The sequence below is a fragment of the Dunckerocampus dactyliophorus genome, chromosome 5 (genome assembly GCF_027744805.1).
Source record: "Dunckerocampus dactyliophorus isolate RoL2022-P2 chromosome 5, RoL_Ddac_1.1, whole genome shotgun sequence".
Taxonomy (NCBI): domain Eukaryota; kingdom Metazoa; phylum Chordata; class Actinopteri; order Syngnathiformes; family Syngnathidae; genus Dunckerocampus; species Dunckerocampus dactyliophorus.
Genome location: NC_072823.1, coordinates 21,471,108 through 21,495,772, shown reverse-complemented (window position 1 = coordinate 21,495,772; position 24,665 = coordinate 21,471,108). Strand labels below are relative to the sequence as shown.

At 40.9% G+C, this 24,665-nt stretch overlaps 1 protein-coding gene across 2 annotated transcripts in view; it reads right to left on the bottom strand.

Annotated features, from left to right (window-relative positions):
• Positions 1 to 24,665, bottom strand: part of wwox (WW domain containing oxidoreductase) — a 241,343-nt gene that overhangs the window by 91,923 nt on the left and 124,755 nt on the right. Inside the window, exon 9 of one of the 2 annotated variants that reach the window (XM_054775915.1) lies at positions 16,233 to 21,438. The exons of the other annotated variant lie outside the window; for it this stretch is intronic. Within the exon in view, the coding sequence (XP_054631890.1) occupies positions 21,250 to 21,438 (189 nt within the window). The 3' untranslated portion in view covers positions 16,233 to 21,249. Of the gene's footprint in view, positions 1 to 16,232; positions 21,439 to 24,665 lie in introns of those variants that run through there. 2 annotated transcript variants of the gene reach the window in all.

Genomic DNA, 24,665 nt, shown 5'->3' with positions numbered 1-24,665 from the left:
TATAAACTGGGCTCATTCAACACATCACTCATGAACGAAACACACTGGATTAGAGGTATTAAAGGAAGACACCTTACTCTCACATTGCAAATTGCATATTTAAAAGATAAATCTTGGAGATAATTCCAGACCACGAACTTATTGAGTTAGCAACGACACAATACCGATATGAACCGATATCTAATTTTTATACCAATATCTGCTCATATTATCGGACATCTCTACCTTTAGCCAATTTCCATTGCACAGTATTGGCTCAGAACAGCTCTACTCGTCAGGTGTCCGCAAAACACCAAAAATAACACACACAAACCACGCTACATTGAATCCATCAGTCCAACCAAGATATGCTAACAAACGAAGACAGAGGAGGATAACAAGAGTCTGCTGTATTTACTTTTTGGCATGTGACTTTTGGCTATAGTAAGAAGAGGAGACTGCAGACAGCAAGATGGGACCTGCAGCAAACTGGAGACTATGGAGAATGATACAAGAGTGTATGCTAATTTTAGTATGTGTGTTTCCTTTTGTCACTTCGAGCCGTGTATCTTCAAATGTTACAAAGACATATCAGTCTTGGAACCTAGGCTGACCAGGTACTAGAAAAGTACTGATTTACGAATGGAAAAGCGTCAATTTCAAGCAGAGCCATGGCAAGTCCAGTAGATGTGCAGTAGAAAAGGGGCAACAATATGATGGTGCAAGTACAGTGGATGTTCTGCGCTTGAATGGTTTGGCTGGTCAAACAACATAATATCCATCCATCCATTTTCTATGCCGCTTCTCCTCATTAGGGTCGGGGCTATGCTGGAGCCTATCCCAGCTAACTTCGGGCGGCAGGCGGGCTACACCCTGGACTGGTTGCCAGTCAATCGCAGGGCACATATAGACAAACAACATAATATATGGCCTAAAATATGAAGAAAAATATGCTCCAAAAGTCAAATAAGCCAGAACAATCCATCCACTTTTTACACATGTCCAGGTCATGGTGGTAAAAATGAGGAAAATGGTCAAGACAACAAAAGCAATGAAAGAAACGGCGGGAAGTAGTCATCAAAGGTAGGACCACGAAACATTTTATTATTGCTAAAGGTCTCCTATTATGCAAAACTGACTTTTTAATGATGTCATAACAGTAATATGTGTCCCTCGAGCCTGTTTATGAGTACCAAACGTGAGAAAAATATATCATCTCTCTCACTTGTTTGCTCGACTTTTGAGAGACTCTTTTCATGACATCTTGAAGGAAAAACTTCCTTCCTCGTGGACATGATACAGCCTCTGACCCAAGCTAGATGAGTCCGCCCCGTGTACACACCCACCACTTCAGAAAAAGAAACGTTTAAAAGGTAGGCTTTGCTACATGTCTTAAAATAAACCAACTAACGCATAATGTATGATATTCACCTTTATTGATTTCCGTACACATGGGCATTGAGAATGATAGTCATCCTCATAGTTCTGGCAATGTTTCTTCTTGGAAGGCATTTCCATGTGATCACATACTGTATACTTGCTCAGCCTGATGGCACACCTGCTAATGCTGTATACTAGTGCACTCGTAGGCTGCATACAGAGCTAGTCGCCAGGACTGCAGCTTTTTTTTGGGGGGGGGGTCTTCTTCAATGCTGTTTCTATCACAACCTTAACATAAAACATTCACTCAGTATTTATTTCTTCTTCTCACAATGTGATGGACAAAATTTTCTAACCACACCAAAACGTCACAATCGGAGAGATTAGTAACTTCAGTCGGGATGTCGGGAGACAAGTGTCTTCCAAAATGCGGAAGAGTTGGCAGCTCTGTTAATGATGCATGTAAACATACTGCATGAGTCCTATGGCCTGCTCGTGCATGTGCGCTGCATGTGCGCTGCATGTGCTATGTGCGCTGCGCTCCATAGCATGCATGTGTGCACACAAGTTCAGAGGTAAAGTGACAGCTTTGACAGCTATACCTACCAATGGCCAGATTGTGGCGATAACCCCTGTATGTCACCACAAAGCCGGCAGAAAGGCTCCAATTTTCCACCCTGACAGTCAGTGAAGGCGCGGTGGGTGCGAGGTGGGGAGGAGGGGGGCAGTAGTAATGGTGGTGAGACAACTTCCAACCATTCTCCACCATACGCTCTCCTCATTCCACCTCACTAACACATGAATGGGGATCCAATTGATTCTTTTTCACCCTCGCTACATTTTCCCATCCAGCCTGACACAGAGAGAGGATTTTGTGCTCATCTGCCCTTCCTTGTGTACTTCATATCAGGGAGAAGACTTATAGAAAGGGAAGGTAAAAAAAAAAAAAAAAAAAGGAAGGGGCGGGGGATCTTTATCAGAAAGCGAATTAACGCTCAAAGTGCTCCATTTGGAAGGTATATCAGGCCAATCCATTAAAAGAGCCTTCAGAAAAGAGCCGGCATGGAGGACACCTTGAGAATGAACAGAGGACCTTGCTGAAACAGCACTCTTTACACACACGAGGAGAAAGAGTGTGTGCGTGTGTGTGTGCATGTGTGTAGGTCCGTAATCACCTGATAAATAAGCTTGGTTGCCTCAAGAAGACAGATATCAGATAAATAAACTGCCTGTAATTAGTAGTAGGAAAAATACATCAAATAAGCCTAACAAGTTTTATAGGATACAGTAATGTGTCATATAAACATAATGAACAAGGTTCCTTAATTACATTTGTCCAAGGGCCAGATTTTTTCTAGACAGACAGTGAGGACAGATGATATCTTTAAAACTAAATAAATAAATAATAAAGGATTTCTGTGGAGATATTATGTACAGCAATACTTCGATTTTCAGTAATAATCCAGTCCAAAAAGTCCAAAGAAAATCGAAATGTACAAAACACAAAGCCTTTCAAACATAACGTTAATCCAATCAATCCGTTCCAGACAAGCCAAGATATTAACCAAAAAAAAATACAGTCTTACATGCACAAAAGTAAACAAAACAACTACAGTGTATATACACGTATACGTACACATGCTCAGTGGGTGACATGTTGGGTGAGTATGCTGGCCATGCAAGTACTGATATCCTTGCAACATGGGGCCGTGCATTATCATGCTGCAACATGAGGTGATGCTTGTGGATGAATGCTCATGCCTCGGGCTTTCATCACAGCATCTCTGTGCATTCAAAATGCCATCAATACGGTAAAATGCACCTGTGTTGTGGATGGAGTGGCCCATGGTGGCAGTGGGGTTAAGGTATGGGCAGGTGTGTATGTTATGGAGAACAAACACAGGTGTATTTTATTGATGGCATTTTGAAGACAGTGAGCATGTTTGAGATTTTCTGGATCAGCGTTTACAGTATTTGAGGCAAATGGTGGTCACACCAGATACTGACTGGTTTTCGGACCGCTCCGGCCCACCCCCAACACAGTTAAACTGCACATTTTGGAGTGACCTTTGATTGAGACCAACCTAAGGCACACCTGTGCAATAATCATGCTGTCTCACCAGCATCTTGATATGCTACAGCTATGTGGTGGATAAATTATATATCATGAATGATGAATGTTTACTAACACAGCCTTTGACTTAGACAGACTTTATTGATCCACAAGGGAAATTGCTTGGTTGCAGTAGTTCAATTGCAGAAGAACAAAAAAAAACACTTATAAATAAATTGCAATGCAATATGAATAAAATATCATCAAATAGAAAGAATATAAGATAAAACAAGATTTGCATATTCACAAATAGTGAGTAAAAATATAAGTAAGTCCAAGTAAATTTACACTATATACAAGGGAGGGCAGGCAGTACAGCGCAATACTGTTGTGAATTATCTTTTACAGACAGGTAAGGTATTGTAGAGTTGGATGGCATGTGGAATGAAGTCGTGTAGCGTTCACTGTGGGGCAAGAACTGGAGGAGTCCCGTTGGAGAATCAGCTCTGCTGCCCCTCTATTGTCCAATGGAGTGGGTGGGTGTCCAGTGTGCCCCTGTCTCTCACTGTCACAAACGCCTCAAACTGAGTGCCGATAATTTGTCCAGAGCAGTTTGTCAATACAGTTTATGTCCTTTTTGCTGGTGCTGCTCCCCAAACAAAGATTTGTAAACAATATTTGAGAGATATAGGCCTTTTATGTAAATAGAAAATGTTTTAGATCTTTGAGTTCAGCTTCAGAAAAACTGGAGCAACAACAAGTGTATGATTTACATTTTTGTTGAGTGTAAGAAGAAAAAATGTCTTCAAAGTCTCCTTCAATGCCACAAAATTGCCCGTTTGGAATTTACATCAGAGCACCAAACATAGGACATTGAAAGGTGGAAGAAAGTTTTATTCTCTGATAAGAAAAAATGTAACCTTGACAGTCCCGATGGCTTCAAACGTTACTGGCATGACAAGGAGATCCCACCTGAGATGTGTTTCACATGGCACAGTGGAGGGGACACCATCCAGATCTGGGATTCAATGGAACAATGGGGCCTCAGGTTGTGCAGAAGCGTCAAACGGCAGCTGGCTATGTGGAGATGTTGCAGGGGGCATCCCTCATGACTGAAGGCCCTCATCTGTGTGGTAATGACTGGCTTTTTAACAGGACAATGTTGCCAGCCTGATAACGCTGCAGTTCACAATGCCCGTTTGACAAAGGACTCCTTGCAGAGGAATAACCTCACTCTTTTGGACCATCTTGTGTGTTTCCCTGATCTAAATCCAACTGAGAACATATGGGGATGGATGGAAAGGAAAGTTTACAAAAGTGGACATCAGTTCCAGACAGTGGATGCTGTTCGTGAAGCCATTTTCACCTTGGGGTGGAATATTCCCACCAGCCTCCTGGAAACACTGGCATCAAGTGCGCTGAACCAAATTTTTGAGTTGATTAACAAGAATGGTGCAGTTACTCATTACTTCTTTTTTGAACATTTTATTTCTATTTTTGGGGGGGGTTCTGGTTTGATCATTTGATGAACAGCCTATTTCAATTTAATGGTCGTTTGCAATAAATTGCTTACTGAATTTTTTTTGTCTCACTGCCATTTCTTCTTTTTGTATTTTGAAGCTCTAATTACAGTCTAATTAGCTCCAACAGTACAAAATGTCAATTTTTGCAATTTTTCAACCGGTCTTAAAATTTTGATCAGGAGTATACATACTTGTAGTAAAGCCCTGTTTTTCGCAGGGTTTACGTTCCAACACCACCTACGAATGGCATAAATCCGCTAATAATTGAGACACACAAAAAGTATTTTTTTTTTTGGACACACAGCCCGCTCCCCCTCCTGCTAGCTTGATGTTGACATTGCAATATGACTGTTGTAATTTTTAGATTACATTCTCGTACCTACTTTCCTAATCAATACACTTGGGGGAACACAGTGTTGAGTCTCGCACAAAGTTTGACTCAGGTTCCATCCACTAGCTCTGTGTTACGTCAAATTGCGTTGCCATTATGTCACGTCCTGGTCTGCCCAACAACACTGAAAAAGCAAGCTGTGGAAAAAAAAAAACTTCACAGAAAAAGCCTCACCATCTTTAATTGTAATTAAAAATAGAGTGCATTATAGTGTGCAGCACGAGTGGGCAAGGAGTCTAGAGTTAAAACAGGAGTGCCGATGGCATCCACTATCATGACCTGCGCGGGTTTGGCCGCCATGATGGTGAGCACAATCTACAAACTATGCATTAAAAATATGTCCTCAGCACACTGCTCAACTAATAATTGCTATAATAGACAGTCCAAAACTTTTGGACGGGGTGGCCAGTGGCGGCTGTGGCCACCCCGGTCACTCTCCGTTTGACAAAGTTTGACAAAAACAATAACAAAATGAAAGCACTCACTTAATAAAACATTGTTGTCATACAGTTGGCATAGATAGATAAACAACTATGAAATAGGAGTGAAACAAAGTGGTGATTTTGACATGCCCGCCTGCAGATTTCTGAACCAATGTCATCTTGGTTGTGACGTCACTGCCAGACTATGTTCCAGGAACCAGCTTCACACGCATGCAGCCATGAAGTCACAGCCAAGCCAAAAAGGTGACATATTCACAACAATAACACAATAATAGCATTCATTGATATTTTTGACAGTCAGTATGTGACAGTGACACTGCAAAATGAAAGCCCTCAAATGAAACAATATGATGACAGACCGACTGCAAGATGGGCTAGATTCTAGTCTATCTTGCAGTCACTCGTCTTTCTAGCCGCTAGAAAGACGAGTGACTGCAAGCAATTCAGGTCTACAACACTTATGGGTGACACCGGCAACCAGGTCAAACAAGCACAGCCATGGATGCACTAGAAGAAAGTGACATATTCACAACAATGATAACATTCACTAATATTGTGTTGTGAGACGTATGATGTGTTTTACTGGGAGTGATAGCTACAACAGATAGCACGTTAGCCGCCGTTAGCAAGCAGGTCAGTTAGGAATTAGCACTGCATTAGCCATTAGCACGAGGCTGGCTATTATGAAGCATTAGCATTAGCAAGCATTAGCAGGAGAAATGTGAACTGATTTACTGCCACCTTGCCATACTTTTCCACGGTCAAACCTCTTGTGGGTATTTGACTTTTTATTTCTATGGAAACATTTGTCCGACAAAGTTTGCTGAGCCAAAGTGTGATTTTTAGAAATGTGAACAAGCTTACTCAGTCTCCTTGAGTGTTCCAGCAAAATATATAACAAACAACAGAAATTCATCCATAACTGGGCCATGACAAATGAGGAAAAATGGAGTGAAGCAGAACGTCCGGGTAGGACCGTCTGGCGTCGATGTCACTTGCCCCTCCTCTTCCAGAATCGGAAGAACTGACAAAAATTTACAAAAAAATATTTAAATATTCGAGCAACACAGGAAATATGCCTTTAAATGACATTTTTCATAGTGCACATTACAAGATTAACGTGTTTTGGTGTCATGAGCACTTTAGGTTTCACCTTTGCGGCTCACACTAACTAAGGTGCGGTCAAGGACCGTCAAACAAAGAGCAAAATCTCAACGCTTGACAAAAAAGCAACATCAGTGATGCATAAAGACATAAACATGTAAAAATTGTGGGCTTTTGGTACATGTATGCTGTACATTTTACCTGTATTCTCAAGTATTTATAAACTATTACTGATTTTGGGTGAATAAGATGTGTTTTCTGTGGAAAAAAAACAGCTGATCTTTTCAGGATTTTTTTTTTTTTTTTTTTTTAAATCGGCAAATTTTCGGAGCAATGAGTGCTGAATTACGAATGTGCAGATATCCACTCTATATGTACTGTGTATATGTACTGTACTGTATATACTGTATATTGTACAACGTTTGACCCTCATTAAGTCAGATTGGCTTAAAATTTCATTTAAAATGACATCTTCAGCGACTACAAAGGGCGAGTAGTTTTACTGTATTTTTAATTTTGTTTTATTATATGCTGATTAGGAGTGTTACAATGTTCCTTCAAACACTGCCTGTACAGTAGATATGGGTCTGGATCAAATTAATTCTTTTTACATGATCTCTTATGGGATGAAATCAGAACAAGTTGGAAGTCAACCAGCATCACAGAACAGATTGTGTTCGACTTTAGGGGAGGTTCATTAGGTCTGAGAGCATCTACCCAAGCACTCACACACACACACACACACACACACACACACACACACCTGTCTTTGTTCAATTAATCTTCTCCCAGGCTCTGTCCTCTGCAGCCTGACACAGGTGAGGGAGGGGGGACTGAGGTCAAAGGCAACAGGAGTGCCCCTTTCAAACAAGAGAGGTGGGGGTAGAGGCACAGTAGTGGGACCACCCCCTACTCATTGTATGGCATTAGAAAAGGAAAGTGTACAGAGGAGTCAACAATGGAGGGCAGGTGGACTTTAACTGTGTGTGCCAACTATTTGTTTTTAAAAGTTAAGACAGAGAAATAAGACTGCAATCTGTTGTTTGGGCTTTAATGTGGCCAGATGTGTCTTCCTTCCTCTGGCAAGTATATGCCTAATCCAACTTTATTGGTCCCTTTCCTTAAATCATTTCATTAGTATCCACTGATAAAAAAAAACAACTAACAACTATGTAATCTTTTCTATTCTCCTACAAATTATGGCTGCACATTTAGTTTATATGAGAAAATGTGCTCTTTTATTGAAGTGGGTGTTTTTGCAAGTGAGCATCTCCCATTTGCAAAATGGAGGCATAGTGTTCCATCTTTATTTGTGACGATGTCCCATATGTGTTTAACAGCTGGTGCACTGTGGTCTTCAACCACAGGAGCGCAGATTTATGTGGATTTTCACTATGCAGACATCAACATATGGGCTTGGAATATGTATGGAGTTGTCTGTTGCACTGCTTTCATTCAGAATAACCTCAATTGTTTAGTTTTGTAGCCACATTTAAAGCACATTTACAAAGCACTACAAAGTGCAGCATCTTTGGCTCTTCTGACCTCATCTCAACCTGTCGATGGCGGAACAGAGGAGAAGCCCCCAAGGGATGTCCCGTCCTTTTGTGCCTGCCTTCCACCTCTTCTCCCTGGGGGGAGAGACCCCAAACAAGCAGCACCTCTGCCTGGCGCTCCACCAAAGAACAGAGACCAGACACTTTACCTGGCACCATTGTGAAGGCCATTTTCATAGATTTCATAGAATCTTATCAAAGAGGCAAGCAGATGAATACAGAGAACCCTGCGAGAATATCCGCATGATCTGTATCACGCCTGCAAACCCGTGCATGCAGTGCAGTTTCAGGTTAACACCCTTAACTTTGGCTCATTTGGATGTTTTCACTCAAGCACTGACCAGGAAAAGTTGAGGAGTTAGTTTCTTTCTCGATGAAGGTAACATGAATTTATGAGGATATAATGCTGAGACTCGGAGAAGTAAAATAGGTTTGAATCATCTCTGCTTCTTCCTACTCCTTTTCGGACATCTTAAATTGTCAAGTGTAATCAGGTGATGTATTCAATATGAAATAAAGTAAACCACTGACAAAGCATGGGCATCTAATTGCCAGTACAAACATAACAAAAACACATACTATATTTTGCCACCAAATATGAAATTGCTGTAAGACCAGGCGTTTCTATAACTATATACTGTATTTCTAACTATATACTGTAAGTAATTATGGTCAAACTGTTAATATATGTTCACTATATAAAAACAAACCAAAATTAAAAGTCAAAAATCATCTCTGACCCCCTCCCACCTTGCAAACAAACACACACCCGCTTTAAAGTGTGTGATATGCGAGGCGTGTTGATCCTGTTTATAACAGGGTCTCCCGGTGTAAGCTGTTGGTCTCCCCTGGCGTTGGTCTCCTTCGCTGTAGCCCCTCATCTCTAATGCATGAGCCAGCCAGGAAGACCACAGCGAGGGGAAAGAGCGGATGTACGGAGAGGCTAACCCCGGCATGGCGGCGCAACACTTTCATATTCTAATAAGGCCAACATGAATACACACATATACAGAAAAAGGGGAAATTGCATTTTGAAAACTGTCTCTATCAAAGCTGGTGCACACGCGCGCGCACACACACACACACACACACACACACACACACACACACACACACACACACACACACACACACACACGCAGACACACATAAACACTGTGTCCGGCTTTCTAAAAAAAAAATGGGCCTACACACACGGAAAGCTCAGAGGGATTACAGTCTGCTGACAACAGCAGTTGATTACGCACACAGACGGACATGAAACACCAAAAACTTCTTTAAGGAACTTCTGTTGGAGGAAGTTCTAACTTGCACTGACATGTGAGGAAAACTCACAACTGGACAACTCTGATTACGCCATTGCACCCGAGTCACTATCACGGCAGGAAATGTGCATGGTAAAGGCCAGAGTGATGGTTATACTTATGTGCGGATGTGAATGGACAGCCTGATGCCCACATTATTTGTTTAGGTGAATGGACAGGTTGATATGTATACCATATGTGGATGTGAATGGACAGACTGACGGTTATACTCTGTGCATATAAATGGACAGGCTGATGTGTATACTGTACAGTCGTCCCTCGTTAATAGCGGTTAATTGGTTCCAGATCTGACCGTGTTGAATGAATTTCAGAACACAGAAAATCTGTTTAGGACTTTTTAAATATGGTATATAACATTATTAGAGCCCTGTAGACATGAAATAACACACCTAGTCACCTTTACACTCCTGTTATTCATTGTTTACACCGCATTGCAACTCTTATGCTGCAGGGACTCGAGATGGCCTCTAGCTAGCAAGATAACAAGCCAGCAAGCTAAAAAGCTAGCAAGCTAGCGAGCTAACCAGTTAGCGTCAAATTTATTGCTTCTAAACTTAAGAAGTCAAAAACTTACCACTTACACACGGGATGGGAGGAGAACTTTTTTTTTACTTTGTCATGTCGGACATGCAATGGCTGACTTTATGTGGCGTTAAGGTAATTTAATGTAAGGTAATGTATCAATGTTTTGTGTCATTACTGCTGCCTAGTGACCAGAATACTGCATGTCACTTGTATTTCAATATGTTTTGACTAATAATAGACCACAGTCTACCACAATTCAGCGATCTTTTATTAATTAATTTTCGGAAAACCACGGCATAGTGAGCAAACAATAATTTAACTGCGATATTGCGACTGTATTATGTGTGTATGTGAATGGACAGCCTGATGTCTACATTATTGGTTTAGCTGAGTGGACAGATTGATACACTCCTGATTAAAATGTTAACACTTGAAAAATTGCAAAAATTTACATTTTGCACTGTTGGAGCTTAAAGTGCTTGTAACACCAAAACACATTTAATCTTTTTATTTCTGCCGCAAAAAATAACACGGCAAGGCATACAGTGGTATGCAAATGTTCTACAATTTCATTTTAATGTATGAAATAACTGATGGACGGAACAATATTTCAGGAGTGAAATGAGGTTTATTGGATTAACAGAAGATGTGCATTATGCATCACCACAGCACTTTGTCCAAAAACGAAGCTTGCTTATCCAAATGTTCTTTTGCATACCTCAGGTGACGAACTACAAGTCGATGTTATAGTTCTTTGGAAGTGGTCTATGGGTTGTCTTTGCCTCTCTGATATTTTCCCTGGCCTACCACTGCTGGCCTTAACAATAACTGTGTTTGTGGTCAACCATTTCCTCATTATGTTCCTCACAGTGAACGCTGATAGCTGAACTCTCGGAGATAGCTTTTCATAGCCTTCGAGTAAACCATGATGTTGAACAATCTTCATTTTCAGGTCATTTGACAGCTGTTATCAGGAACCCATGTTGGCCGTCTTCACAGGAGAGCGAAAGAGAAAACCAACTTGCAACTGGCCACCATAAATACATTTCATGAGATGATTGGATGCATCTATCTATGTCATTCGAGCCTTAATGAGCTCACAAAACCCATTTTCACATTTTACATTTCTAAAAGACACAATTCGCCTCGTCAGATGCATCGGCAAACTTTGTGGGACAAATGTTACTTCCACACAGATGGAAATGAAAGGTTAAAAAAAAACACAACACGTTTGACCGTGGAAAAGTGAGCAAGGGTGGCAATAAGTCAATTCCCATTTCTCCAGCTAATATGCCCCATAGTAGCCAGCCTAGTGCTGATGGCTAATCCAGCTCTAATTCCTTACTGATGCGCTTGCTAGGCGGCTAATCTGCTATCTGTTGTAGCTATCACTGCCAGTAAAACATACAGTATCATACACCTCACAACACAATATTAGTGAATGTTACTATTGTTGTGAATATGTCACTTTCTTCATGTGTGTTCACGGCTTGTTTGCATCTGGATCCCGGTGACACCCGTAAGTGTTCTAGACCTGAATTGCTTGCAGTCACTCGTCTTTCTAGCCTATCTTGCGGTCCATCTGTCAGTTTCAGTAAGTAAATGCATATTTTTTTTTACGAGATCTATTCTATGAATCTTAGAATAAAACTATGGGGTTTCATTCCAGGGCTAATTGATCTTTGATTTTCCAGTTGTCTGTGTCACACATTGACAATAAAATAAAAACATACTCGTGGCCATTTTTTTGTATATGTCATATCACAGTTATGACAGTTATGAAAATGTCACCGCTCCCTAGGCATTCGTCAACACACGGGACGATGCTTGGCCCAAATGAAGGTTGTTACTGTTGCTGAGTGCAGTCCAATAACCATCAGATGACATCTGTGCGGGAACGGTTTTAAGAACAAAAAAAGTCTTCAAAGGCATCCACTCGATTAATTTCCACAAGAGCACCAATCATGGAACATTAAAAGGGGGAAGTAGGTTTTATTCCCTGATGAGAAAAAAATTAACCTTGACGGTCCTGATGGTTTACTGAGATGCTTTCCACACGGGGCACCATCACGATCTGGGGTGCTTTTTCCAAAAATGGAGCTTCAGGTTGTGCAGGGTCGTCAAAAGGCAGATGGCTACGTGGAGATGTTGCAGGGGGCATCCATCATGACTGAAGGCCCTCGTCTGTGTGGTAATGCCTGGCTTTTTCCAACAAGACAACGCTGCAGTTCACAATGCCCGTTTGACAAAGGACTCCTTGCAGAGGAATAACCTCACTCTTTTGGAGCATCCTGCATGTTCGTCTGATTTTGACATTTGGGGATGGATGGCAAGGGAATTTTACAAAAATGGACATCAGTTCATGACAGTGGATGTCTTCCGTGAAGTAATCTTCACCACCTGGAGCAACATTCCCTCTAGCCTCCTGGAAACACTGGCATCAAGCATGCACAAATGGTGCAGCTTCTCATTACTGAGTCCTTTTTTGCACATTTTATTTCTATTTTAGGGAAGTTTAGGGGTTTTTGAGCTATGGTCTTAAACTTTTGATCATCTAATGAACAGCCTAGTTCACTTTAATGCTTGATTGCAATAAAATGCTTACCCAAAATGTTGTTGTCTCACTCACATTTCTTCTTTTAGGATTTTGAAGCTCTATTTAGAACATCCTTAAGACCCAACAGTGCAAAATGTCAATTTTTCAACTGGTCTTAAAATTTTGAACAGGAGTGTAATGCATACCATGTGTGTATGTGAATGGACAGACCGATGGTTATACTTGCTATGTGTATGTGAAATATACAATATGTGTATGTGAATGGACAGACAGTTACGTACATTATGTCAATGTGAAGAAATGCATGTACATACACAGTATGTGTGTCTGTGAATGGATGGACAGATTGTGGCATTATGTGCGAGTGTGAATGGCCAAACCGATGTGTATATTATGCGAATGGAAAAGACAGGTGTTCCAACAATATGAGTGCATGTGAATGTACACACCGATGTCTGCGTTTTGTGTGACTGTGAAAGGACACACTGACGTTGACATTCCCGGTGTATGTGAATGGAGAGACATATTTACATTATGTGCGGACATGAATCAGCAAACTAGTGTTTGCTTTTTGCATGTAAGCGTGCAATACAACCGACAAGCTTGATGTAAACATCAAGTGAAGTGAATCAAAGCGTGAGAAAGGAGAGGTCTAAGAGCATAAAAGCAAACGTAGTGTATGATCATTTCGAGGTTTTTGACTAGCCAATTAATTTGAATATGCTGTTACCTTTCTGTCCTTTCTCAAGAGTTAACATCCTGCTCCTCCTCCTCCTCTTTCTCTCTGCGCTTGTGTGTGATGGTGTCTCAGTGACGGCAAGTAATGCTGGTCTGTATGCATTGATTATATGACACCCTCCATTCAGGTGTGCCATTAAAGCTCCCCTCCGTTCTTCCTTTCTGCCCTGCCAGAGGAATAATGTCCAATAATAAGAGAGGCAGGTGACTGCAGCCTAGCACGCTTCGAGCAGGAGGAACTCTACCGGATGAAATGAAGAGACGCTCAGTGTTATTCACTACAGCGCAGGAACAAGGAGGATAAATACGTAATTGCATTTAAATGACATGAAGGACGCTTTCAGACAGTTAAACCTTCTTGTTTGGTGGACACCCGTGGAGAATCATCCCATCCCACCTTGAGCAACTCCATTCCCTCACTTGTCATCAAGCACACTTGTTCCTTGTGCATCTCAGAGATGAGTTAACACCCAGCAGGACAATATGACCAGGATTAGTGATGAGAGTGGCATTGTATAGCAAAAAATTTTGCAAAAAAAAAAAAAAAAAAAGATGCTGAAAGCCAGTGTAGCAACCAAAATCAGGTCATGTGATAGCAGCTCCACCATCTTTAAGCCTCTCACCCACAGTGTACCTGCTGCCATCTACCATCGCCATCTTTGCCTTCCCTTTCTATCATTCTGGTGGGCTCAGCGACCATAATAGAGCTCAGAGCGCTGTTGTTTACATAAACCACAATACCTTCTCAGCCTGGAGTGGTGGAGGGGGGGAACGAGAAAGACAGAAGCATCTTGTTTTTGTTTGCATTTGATTCCAAAAACATCAAATTGAATCAATCTTTTAATACGCCGCCTTGTATAAACACGGCGGAGGAACTGCTTGAATAAATATCAAGAATAAAAATGGATTTCTCGTCGTCAACTATTATCTGTGAGGTTTATTTATGAATACCCGGCTGGTGTGAAAATAGGCAAGACAAAAAAAAAAAAAAGCAAAAAATAGCGATAATGTGTTTAGCCTTTTTTCATTTTTCTCATTTTAAGTGAAAGAATAAATATTTGGATTTACATCACATTTACATTTTTATCAAAATCAACTCAGAGCGCCGCTAAACCCACACATTTCCGCCAGCGGTTGCCAAGGTGACGGTGGAAATAACATAGAGGGACATGACACTAACATCTTTAACGTGAAAGTCATTAAACATAACATGAGGGCTGTAGGATGATGCTGTGTTGTGATTCACTCAGTGTGTGATTGATAAACACCAGGCGGAATCCAGAAATGGACTTCATGCTACTACTGCAATGCAAATGGCCTGTTTTAACATACTAGTACAGACTGACAATAATAATCATCACAATAATAACATGGATGATTCTAATGACGTACATGACAGGCTGATGTTTGCTTGAAGTGTATGTAAACACAATGTAAACTGCTTTATAGGTTATGTGAATGGAAAATACAGAGGCTTCACAATGTGTGAATGGACAGACTGAATTTGAAAATATGGGTGCATGTGAACGGAGAGACACATTTAGATTATGAGTGAACATGAATCGGCAAAATGCTGTTCAAGTTTTGCGTGTATGTGAATGTGTCTCAATCAGTGTGTGATTGATAAACACAACACCAAATCCATGAATGGAGTTACTGATTCTGATGGAAACAGCATAGATGTTTTTGTTCAAATCAAGGATATAATCCTATTCTTTGCACACAAGTGCACTGAGAATGTGAGAAGATAGTGCACACGCCCCTATATGTGCGCGTGTGTGTGTGTGTGTGTGTGTGTGCATGTGTGTGTTTGTGACAGGTTTATAGGAGTCATTTATCCTGCTCAGCAGGCTAGTGTAGTGCCGAATGGTGGCCTGAGTGCCAGGCGTAGCTTATTGTTGTGTAGCCTTTATGGGCTACATTAAGTACAGCTGAGTGAGGGGAGGAGGAAACATACAGTACAATACCCTCAGCTCACACATGTCATACACACTGAGATTAACTACTGGCCCTGGTCTGTACATGTACTCAGAGCAAGACCCCAGCACACAGCCAGACAGCAGTACATGTACCACTATGTGTGGGAATGTACCATGACTTTAAAGCTGAAGTATGTGGTGAATGTACTTTAATGTCATGTATTAATGAGAACAGCAGCTAGATGTAACTATGACAACCCTGCAATCACCTGCTTTGGTGATAAAATACGGGTGCACCCGCCAGGAAACCTCACACATCAGTTACTGTGGCTGCACGAAAATGGCACACCAGATGAATTGGCATAACTTAGCTTTGAAAGTTCAAAATGTCAATGTAATAATATTATAGTAAATTGAAATATATAAATTCATTTATTAATTTATTTCTATGCTGCTTCATTTTAAAATAAATGCATACAATTTATGAAAGTTAAAGTTTAATAATAACAATATTATTACTAATAATAATTGTTATTGTTATTATAAAATTATGTACATTTATTTGTCATAATAATGGTAGCAATTGTTATCATCATTATTATAAAATGTATTTAAATTATTTTTATAAATATATTCTGCTTATCCTACAGTAATTAGGGTCGCAAAGGTATGCTGGAGCCGATACCAGCTGACTTTGGGCAGCGAAAGGCGGGGTACACCCTGGACTGGGCGCCAGCCAATCGCAGGCCACATATTGACAAACGCATATAGACAAACATTTATTCACGCTCACATTCATACCTTTGGAAAAACATGCAAACTCCACAAAGAGATGCCCAAGCGGAGACACCGTGCGGCCCAAAATATCACAATTATTATTACAGTATAATTAATTCGGTACCCATGGTAAAATATAAATAATGATAACAATATATATATAAAATAATCTTAAAGAGATACAAAATAAAACAATACAATAAACAATAAAACTATTACAGCATATCATAATAATAGTGACATACTCTGATTATTATTTGTCTTATTCCCCACAATAGTAATAAATAATAGCACTATACATTCATAAATACTCTATTTTTAAAAACTCATTCTTACATTAGTTACTGAAAAATTAAAGAAAACTGCGCAATGTCATATTACTGCATCAGCACCTTTGTCCAGATCTGCACCAATGGGTTCATTGATAACCCATGCATTACCCTGTGAAGATGAATTAAGTGTTGATAGCCCTACAAACTAACAGTTAACAAAACTGTAATGAAAACATGATCTCCTTGTGAGAGGTAGTGTAATTACACACCATTGTTACCAACAGTGGCTTTAATTACAGCAGACAAGTTCAGAGATAAAACACACTGGCGCAAACAGGACCAACAGCCAGGCTGTTTGAGAGTTTTATTCTCTCACTTACCCACTTGTAACCCCCTCTCCTCCTACCCCAACACACACACACCAGTAAGTCTTTTTTTTTTTTGAAAGCTTCACAAGCGTCGCCTCTTCAAGTGTGTTTCCACGGTGTAAAAATAGAGGCCATTATATTGCCTAATGCCTACCTGCTAGCCCCTCCATGCTCCCTCCTGTACACAAAGGCTTTTACATGATGAGGTGGCTGACATGTTCCGCACACACCATCCATTACCATATGTACACTGGATGAGGCTCGGCCCCACGTAACTTATACTAATGCATGTTTTGGTATGCCCTACGGGGGCGGCAGACTGGCGTGCACCTGCACACACACACACACAAACTGTCTCCCATACAAACATAATGGTAAGATGCCACTTGTAATAACAGCAGGATGCTTTTAAAGTAAATAAAAACCTTATAGGTGCGGCTGGTTTGGTGTGTGTGTGCGCGCTTGTGAGTGTGTGTGTGACCAAAGACTTGCGAAGTGGGAGGGGGGCAATCCTCCTCACAGCACATGGGGCAGTGGTTCCTCTCTAATTGCCCCTCCAGGTGCCTGCAAGCTGGCGAGCCGAAGTGAGGGTAAACACACATCTAGAGATGATTAATAGCCGGGGGTCAGGGTGCTGCACAAACAGCCACAGAGGCTGGGACCTCACTCCAGCACACCTTCGCCATCCAAATCAACGCATACACAATGCGCACACACACGATCAGGGAAGTCCATAATCTGACGGGACGCGCGCATGCCGCATGGAACAACCCCTTCCAAAGATCTATCCATCTATCGGTTAAGAGGTGGAGAGATCCAAAACAGCAGTAGAGAAGTCAAGGGTGAAAGGTAAAGTTGAGGGGTGAAGTGGAAGGGTGAGGGTCCGTGTGTCGCATCAGGGTCACAAGGAGTCCTTAACAAGCCTTGATCAATACGTGAAGCAGAAGAAAAAACGCATCTTCTCTTTCTTCACGCAGCTCTTGGTGGTCTGGCAATGCTTTAATAGACGGCGAGGAGATGCACATTCTCCTACCTGCCTACTTTGTCTTCCCTGTTCCCCTGACAAAATGACACCTCCTTACAGTGGCTATCTCTGGCTCCAATCTGCACACATACAAGCGGAGATACACCCCCAGCTGAAAGGAATCAGGCTGGGCCACCCTTCATTTTTCATGCAAACGGTAATTTAGTGAGACTGCCTATTGATTGAGCGCCGCTTGTCTCCCAAACAATGCCACTTCAATCAGCGGCCCGTGGGGGGAGGAGGGACGGGAAGTGGGATGGACGGGGAGCGCGTTGGGGAGGTATAGGAGGTAAGGAGGAAGAGCTGCCGATAGCTGCAGTGACTGATTTAAGAGATGGATAAAAAGCAGATACGTCCCCCCCGCCCCTCTACTGATTAATGACAGTGGCCAGAGCAGCCCTGGACTATGCATCATGATTTAACCACCAGACCCTCATCTAAAGATTAGTGCGCACACACACACACACACACACACATGCACACATACAGTGCATTGCACCACACAGATGCCAGACTGTGTGAAGGAAGAGCATCTGTGTGAGTATTTCACTCAACTTTTATAACACCTTGCTGGATTGTCCCTTAAGTTAAGAAAGTGTTTAATTTAGGGATGTCTGACAATATCGCCTGACGATATTGGCATAAAAACGAGATATCGTTTTTTTCTGGTGAAAATGATGTCGGCACATGAGTGATGGCGTGCTCCACAGAGCAGCATGTTTGCTAGCTCAGTATGCCCGCGATCTGGGAATTATTTCCAAGTTTCGCCTTCAGATTGTAAATCTGTAATTTGCAATGATTGTAAAGTGTTAAGTTTTGCTCCGTGTGTAATGCGGCTCTGCCTAATTGCAGCGCTAATTACCACGAAACATACCACTTTCCAGCGACTGCGAAGTCCATCAAATATCGGTATTGGTAATAAAGTGCTGGACAATATCGGTGTCTGTCAGGAATCTTCAAAGGATGAGCATTTTTCCGTTATGTTGGTTGTATTTTGTTTTATTCATACGTGATGTACTTGTCTGTTCCGTGTATCATTCATTCAGTTGTTTTTCCATTTGATACCAACACTAAAATAATAGCTAATGTTTTTCATAATTCTTTTTCAAACAAAATTTAAAAAAATGTATAACGTTTTGTTTTTCTTATTTTACATCTATTAATGAAATCAAATGTGAAGAAAATGAATAAGCCTATAAAGTTGATTTTTGCCATTCACTGGTAAATAGTGTTATGTGGACTTGGGTGTGCACACAGAGGAGGACCGGGGGAATTCAAAATAGATCAAATGGCAAGTTTGGAGGCTTTTGGTCACATAATTACACATTGTTTTGAAAGCGGCAAATCGCACACCGAACTACACTAGCTGACACCTCCTCCTCCTCCAAACCTCGTCAGGGTGAACTCAGTGTGTCAAAAACGGTATAGCAAAATGTACTTTATACACTAGTTATCAACATTCATCATATTTTATTTAATTAATAGATATCAAAGACAAAATAACATTATTCATGTTTTGCTTTTGTTTAAAAAACAAATTATGAAAAAACACGTCGTTATCCGTTTTTTTTAGTGTTTCTAAAGGAAAAACAAATGAACGAATGATACACGGATTTTGTCTCGACGCTTGAATGAGTGTGAACAACGTTAAAATGCTACCGTAGGATAATTAGGTTTTATGATGGAGACAGTTTGACCCAAAACAAATGAATTCATTTACATTTTTTCCGATGAGGAAAAAAATGCCTGACCTTAAGGCTGCGCTGTGCAGTAGAGCCTGGAGTGGGAGCAGTGAAGAAACATATGATTTGGGTTGAACATAATTTCATCATCTACTTGTTTGCTCTTCTAAGAAACCTCCAGAAAAAGTTTTGTGAATAGTTTTAATTCGATATTTTTCTGTTTTGACACACATGTGAAAAAGACCGTTGGTAAGTCAACATGCCCCCATATTTTCCCGCACAAGCCAAACACAAAAAAATGGAGGGGGGGGGGTCTAAAGACGGACAATGCAGTCCAGTTGGGTGCAGGAGGCCAACAAACACACACTCTCAGGTCCATTAGCTGTGCTGGAAGCTGCAGAGGAGGATCACAGCCCCTCCCTGCGGCTGCTAAAATATTCATCAGACTCCCTGAGAGCATGTCTGCTAATAGTTATACATGGGGCAGGAGAAAGGAGGGAGACAGAGACGGGAGGAGGTGGTGGGAGCAAGGCAAAGGGGAGGAGAAATTGGGAAGATGAGCGATGCTCCCTGTGTGCATGTCAGCTAATAGTCAAACATGAAGCGCTCCAGGAGGGAAGGGGCGAAGAGTGGGGATGCGTATCAAAATTCCATACCATAATGGCCCCGGTGCCAACAAAAACGACTTTAACAAAACCGAAAAACTGAGTAGATGTCGGCGCTCTCGGCTAAATTAATAGTTACTAAATTAAAGGTCATACAAAATCCTTAAATACGGATAAAGTGATGAAATAGCACACATTTTTTGCATTAAATACATACACATTTTCTTAATTTTCAAGATAATAAACCTTAAAGACAGCCCCTATGCTCTGTAGCCCCCTGAGCTGTCACGTCATATCAGTAAGACACCCTGCAGGGACGCTTATTGGCATAATGTTTTCTGTGATGAGTTTTAAGCTAACTTTTGGACGTTTTTGGAGAGAATGCCAAGACTTTGTGTCACGGGAGGTTGCAATAATGGCATAGTTCACAGTGTTCATCTTTCTAATTGGCCGAAAGATGAAAAAGTTGTGAAGAGCTGGACAAAAAAAAAACGGCCATTGAAGTGATCGTTGTTATGCTCAGCGCATTTCAACAATGATTGCTTTGAGGATGTTTGTAGTGTTTCCAGAAGTGGGATACAATGCAAGACTGAAGCCTTAAGCTGTGCCTAGCATAAAATATCCCTCTATGACTCGTACGTTCAACAAAGACAACGGCCACTTCGCCCGTATCAGCTTGAGCGACAGACTCCAACAGACAGCCCACTGGAACCTTTGGCATCAACGCCTGAGGCTAAACCAAGTTGAGGCACTGTTGATAAGCAAAACTGATCTAGAGCGAGTAAAGCGGTGTAATTTTGTGTTTCGAATTGCAAAATGTTGGCTAAATTAAATAATGCATTGTTGCTGTAATTGACAGTTGTACAGTACAGTCTGTAACTGTTTACATTTTTGAGAAAATAGTTTCTGAAGAAAGTACCTCTAACTCACATACGTAACAAGCATGATTTTTTATCTATTATTGTATTATTTTTTTATTATTTTCTCGCAACGTGCCATTGCTGCTGAGGTTGGGTGCAGTAAATCAGTCATTCTAAGTTTTTTGAAAGATCCTTGAGCATTATGGAACAAAAAAGTAAAGTGGTAGACCCAAAAAAATCACACCTGCGCTGAGCCGGAGGATCCGATTGGCTGTCCATCAAGACACAGGGCGGTCTTCCACCCACATTAAGGCCCTTACTGGTGCCGACTGCAGCACAATAACCACCAGACGGCATCTGCGGGAAAAAAGGGTTTAAAAAAACAAAAAAGGAATTCAAAGACCTCGTCTCCTTCAATGCCACAAAACTGCCCGTTTAGACTTCGCCAGGGAGCATCAAACATGGGACATTGAAAGGTGGAAAAAAGTTTTATTCTCTGATGAGTAAAAGTGTAACCTTGATGGTCCAGATGGCTCCCAGCGTTACTGGCATGACAAGGAGATCCCACCTGAGATGTTCTCTACCCGGCATAGTGGAGGGGGGTCCATCATGGTCTGGGGTGCTTTTTCATTCAGTGGAACACTGGAGCTTCAGGTGGTGCAGGGTCGTCAAACGGATGTAGATGTTGCAGCGGGCATCCCTCATGACTGAGGGCCCTCGTCTGTGTAGTAACAGCTGGGTTTTTCAACAGGACAACGCTGGAGTTCACAATGCTCGCTTGACCAAGGACTTCTTCAGGGAGAATAACATCACTCTTTTGGACCATCCTGCATGTTCCCCTCATTTAAATCCCATAGAGAACATTTGGGGATGGATGGCAAGGGAAGTTTATAAAAATGGCCATCAGTTCCAGACAGTTGATGCCCTTCGTGAAGCCATCTTCACCACTTGGAGCAATGTTCCCACTAGCCTCCTGGAAACACTCGCATCAAGCATGCCCAAAGCAACTTTTGAAGTGATGAACAAGAATGGTGGAGCTACTCATTACTGAGTCCTACTGAGAACACTTTTTGTTCTGGTTTGGAGAGTTTTTTGTTATTTTTTGAGCGATAGTCTTAAACTTTTGATCAGCTGATAAACAGCCTATTCCAGTTTAATTGTTGTTTTCAATATATTACTTTTTCAAAATGCTTTTTGTCTCACTCCCCCTTCTTGTTTTTGCATATTGTAGCTCTACTTAAAACCTCATTAAGATCCAAATGTGCAAAATGCAAATTCTAGCAATTTTTCAACTGGTCTTAAGGTTTTGATCAGGAGTGTATATGGCTAAAAACTATATTTCCCATGATGCTTCAGAACCACTACTAATCATTTAAATATGTAATTCAGAAAACGCTTTTACTAAGATAGTCCATCATACTAAAACCAACGTAAAACATTGTTGGATTTGGAATTAGTCAATAAACAACATAAATATACCGCCAAGATTGCAAAGCCTTTTATGAGGAATAAAAACAAAAAGGAAATGTAACATATAAAAACGGAGACGTATGAGAGTCCATGCAGGGATCCACGCACTACGATGACTCGAAGGCGGTCACAAAAGTGCCACTGTGCTGTGGTTCTTATGAAGTCCAGAGGATAACTCCGGCAGAAATAATGTGTAATATCCAGCAATTTCACAAGCGACCCTACGGAAACCTTACGCAAAGTACTATGTGGCGCCACAGACGTAAACGTCATATCCGGCCACGTATCCTATCAATAAATAGAATTAACAATACAATAAAGCATATAAAACAAAAAAAAATGTTGTGTTGTTCTTTTGGAGATTAATAAAGTATCGAACTATCAATCTAACACTGATTACCGAAAATAAACAACCGGATGTAGACGTTCTTCTTCTTTTCTTGGTTATGGTGGGTCTCAACCAATGTTTATGTGCACACCGCCACCTACTGTACCGGAATGTAGGCGCGTTGTGCACATTCACAGTGACAACCTGGTGGTGATAAGCTTCCATCATAGAACATACACGAAGAAATGAAATTGATGCCGCTTTCAAGTTAAAGGCAATGGATTTGAGGATAAGCGGCATAGAAGATTGATGGCTGGATGGCAATGGATTTGGCTGTCAAGACAAGGAAACATGGCTGCTTCACGTAGGACTACTGCCAATTGAAGGAGGACACAGCTTACCAAAAGAGAGAGAGCCGAAAATGTTTGTGATGAAGGAATTAGGATGTTGTTTAATTCTGACACGGAAGGGGGTGTAGGCTATTGTTATCTACTGTACGTTACATGCACTATTCGGCACTGTTTTCAACAAGTTGTGCACCACTGTCTGGCACGCACTGTTTGATTAAAAGTTTTCAAATATCTTTCTGTGTAACGTCTTTTTGTGCACTAAATATCCCATTTTATTACGTGCACACCTGCGGCTTAAACAAGAACAAATCTGTTTTTTTCTTCTAAATTTAGTGGTTGCGGCTTATACGCCGGAATTTAACAGAATGTGTCTCCAACTCCAAACAAACATGTCTCCAAGTCCATTCGTCAGTGCAACGACACGTCCTCATGACCGCAAGATGCATTCATGGACACTCCGAATATCACAACGTCTTTATTATGCGCGTATGTGTGGTCTAAATAAACAGAAATGTAAAGAAAAACAATGAGTGGATGTTCTTATCGTTCACATTGTAACTTTTATTGCAGAAGTGCAATTTGCTGCATTTAAGTATGCTCGGAAAACACCAAAAATTCATTCAAAACGTGCTTAAATGACGTGGTGTCATTGAACGGAACTCCTCATTGCTCATAATAACACAGTTAAAGTCTGATTCAAACATTCTGCTAGTAAAGAAACAAGTGTTAGGTAAATAGATTTTCAGACATGTGTGCCATCTCTTAACTTCACAGTCAATCTGCCGCTGTTAATACATACAAATATATATAATCCCGCCCTGTCATTTATCTTTCTTTCAATAAAATACAGCAAAATACAGACGTGGTGATTATTCATGATTAATTAATTTGAAAACTGATTAATCTGATTAAACATTTTAATCATTTGACAGCCCTAGTAATTATTCTACCTTATATTTATATTCATTTTTAGGTACAGACATTTGTCTTTGCCCGTTTTCGTCCGCTGTATGAAATTGCATACAATATTATAGGTAACAAACTTGTCCGTTTGCCCTACACTGTATCGTTCTGTAAAATCGAGTGCCCAAACAAAGCAGCCTGTGCATTTCTGACTCGCTGCCCTTGAATTTTTTTTATTGAGTGTGACTTCTAAATGACCCACCATTGGTCCAAAAAAGGTTGCAAATGCCAGCAATTCCATAAATAATCAACAATAAGTTCCATGCACTCATAATTTATAATTAGTTTGCATTGTTTTCTGCACATAATACTATAATTATTTATTACTATTATTTATTACTATTTGTTACTATTTTTGGGTGTCTCAAACGGATTGGATTTCCAATGGGAGAAATTGAAATTTTTGTTTTTCGTGAAGAATTTTGGAACAAAATAATAACAAAAAATGAGGTACCGCTGTATTCCAATTACTA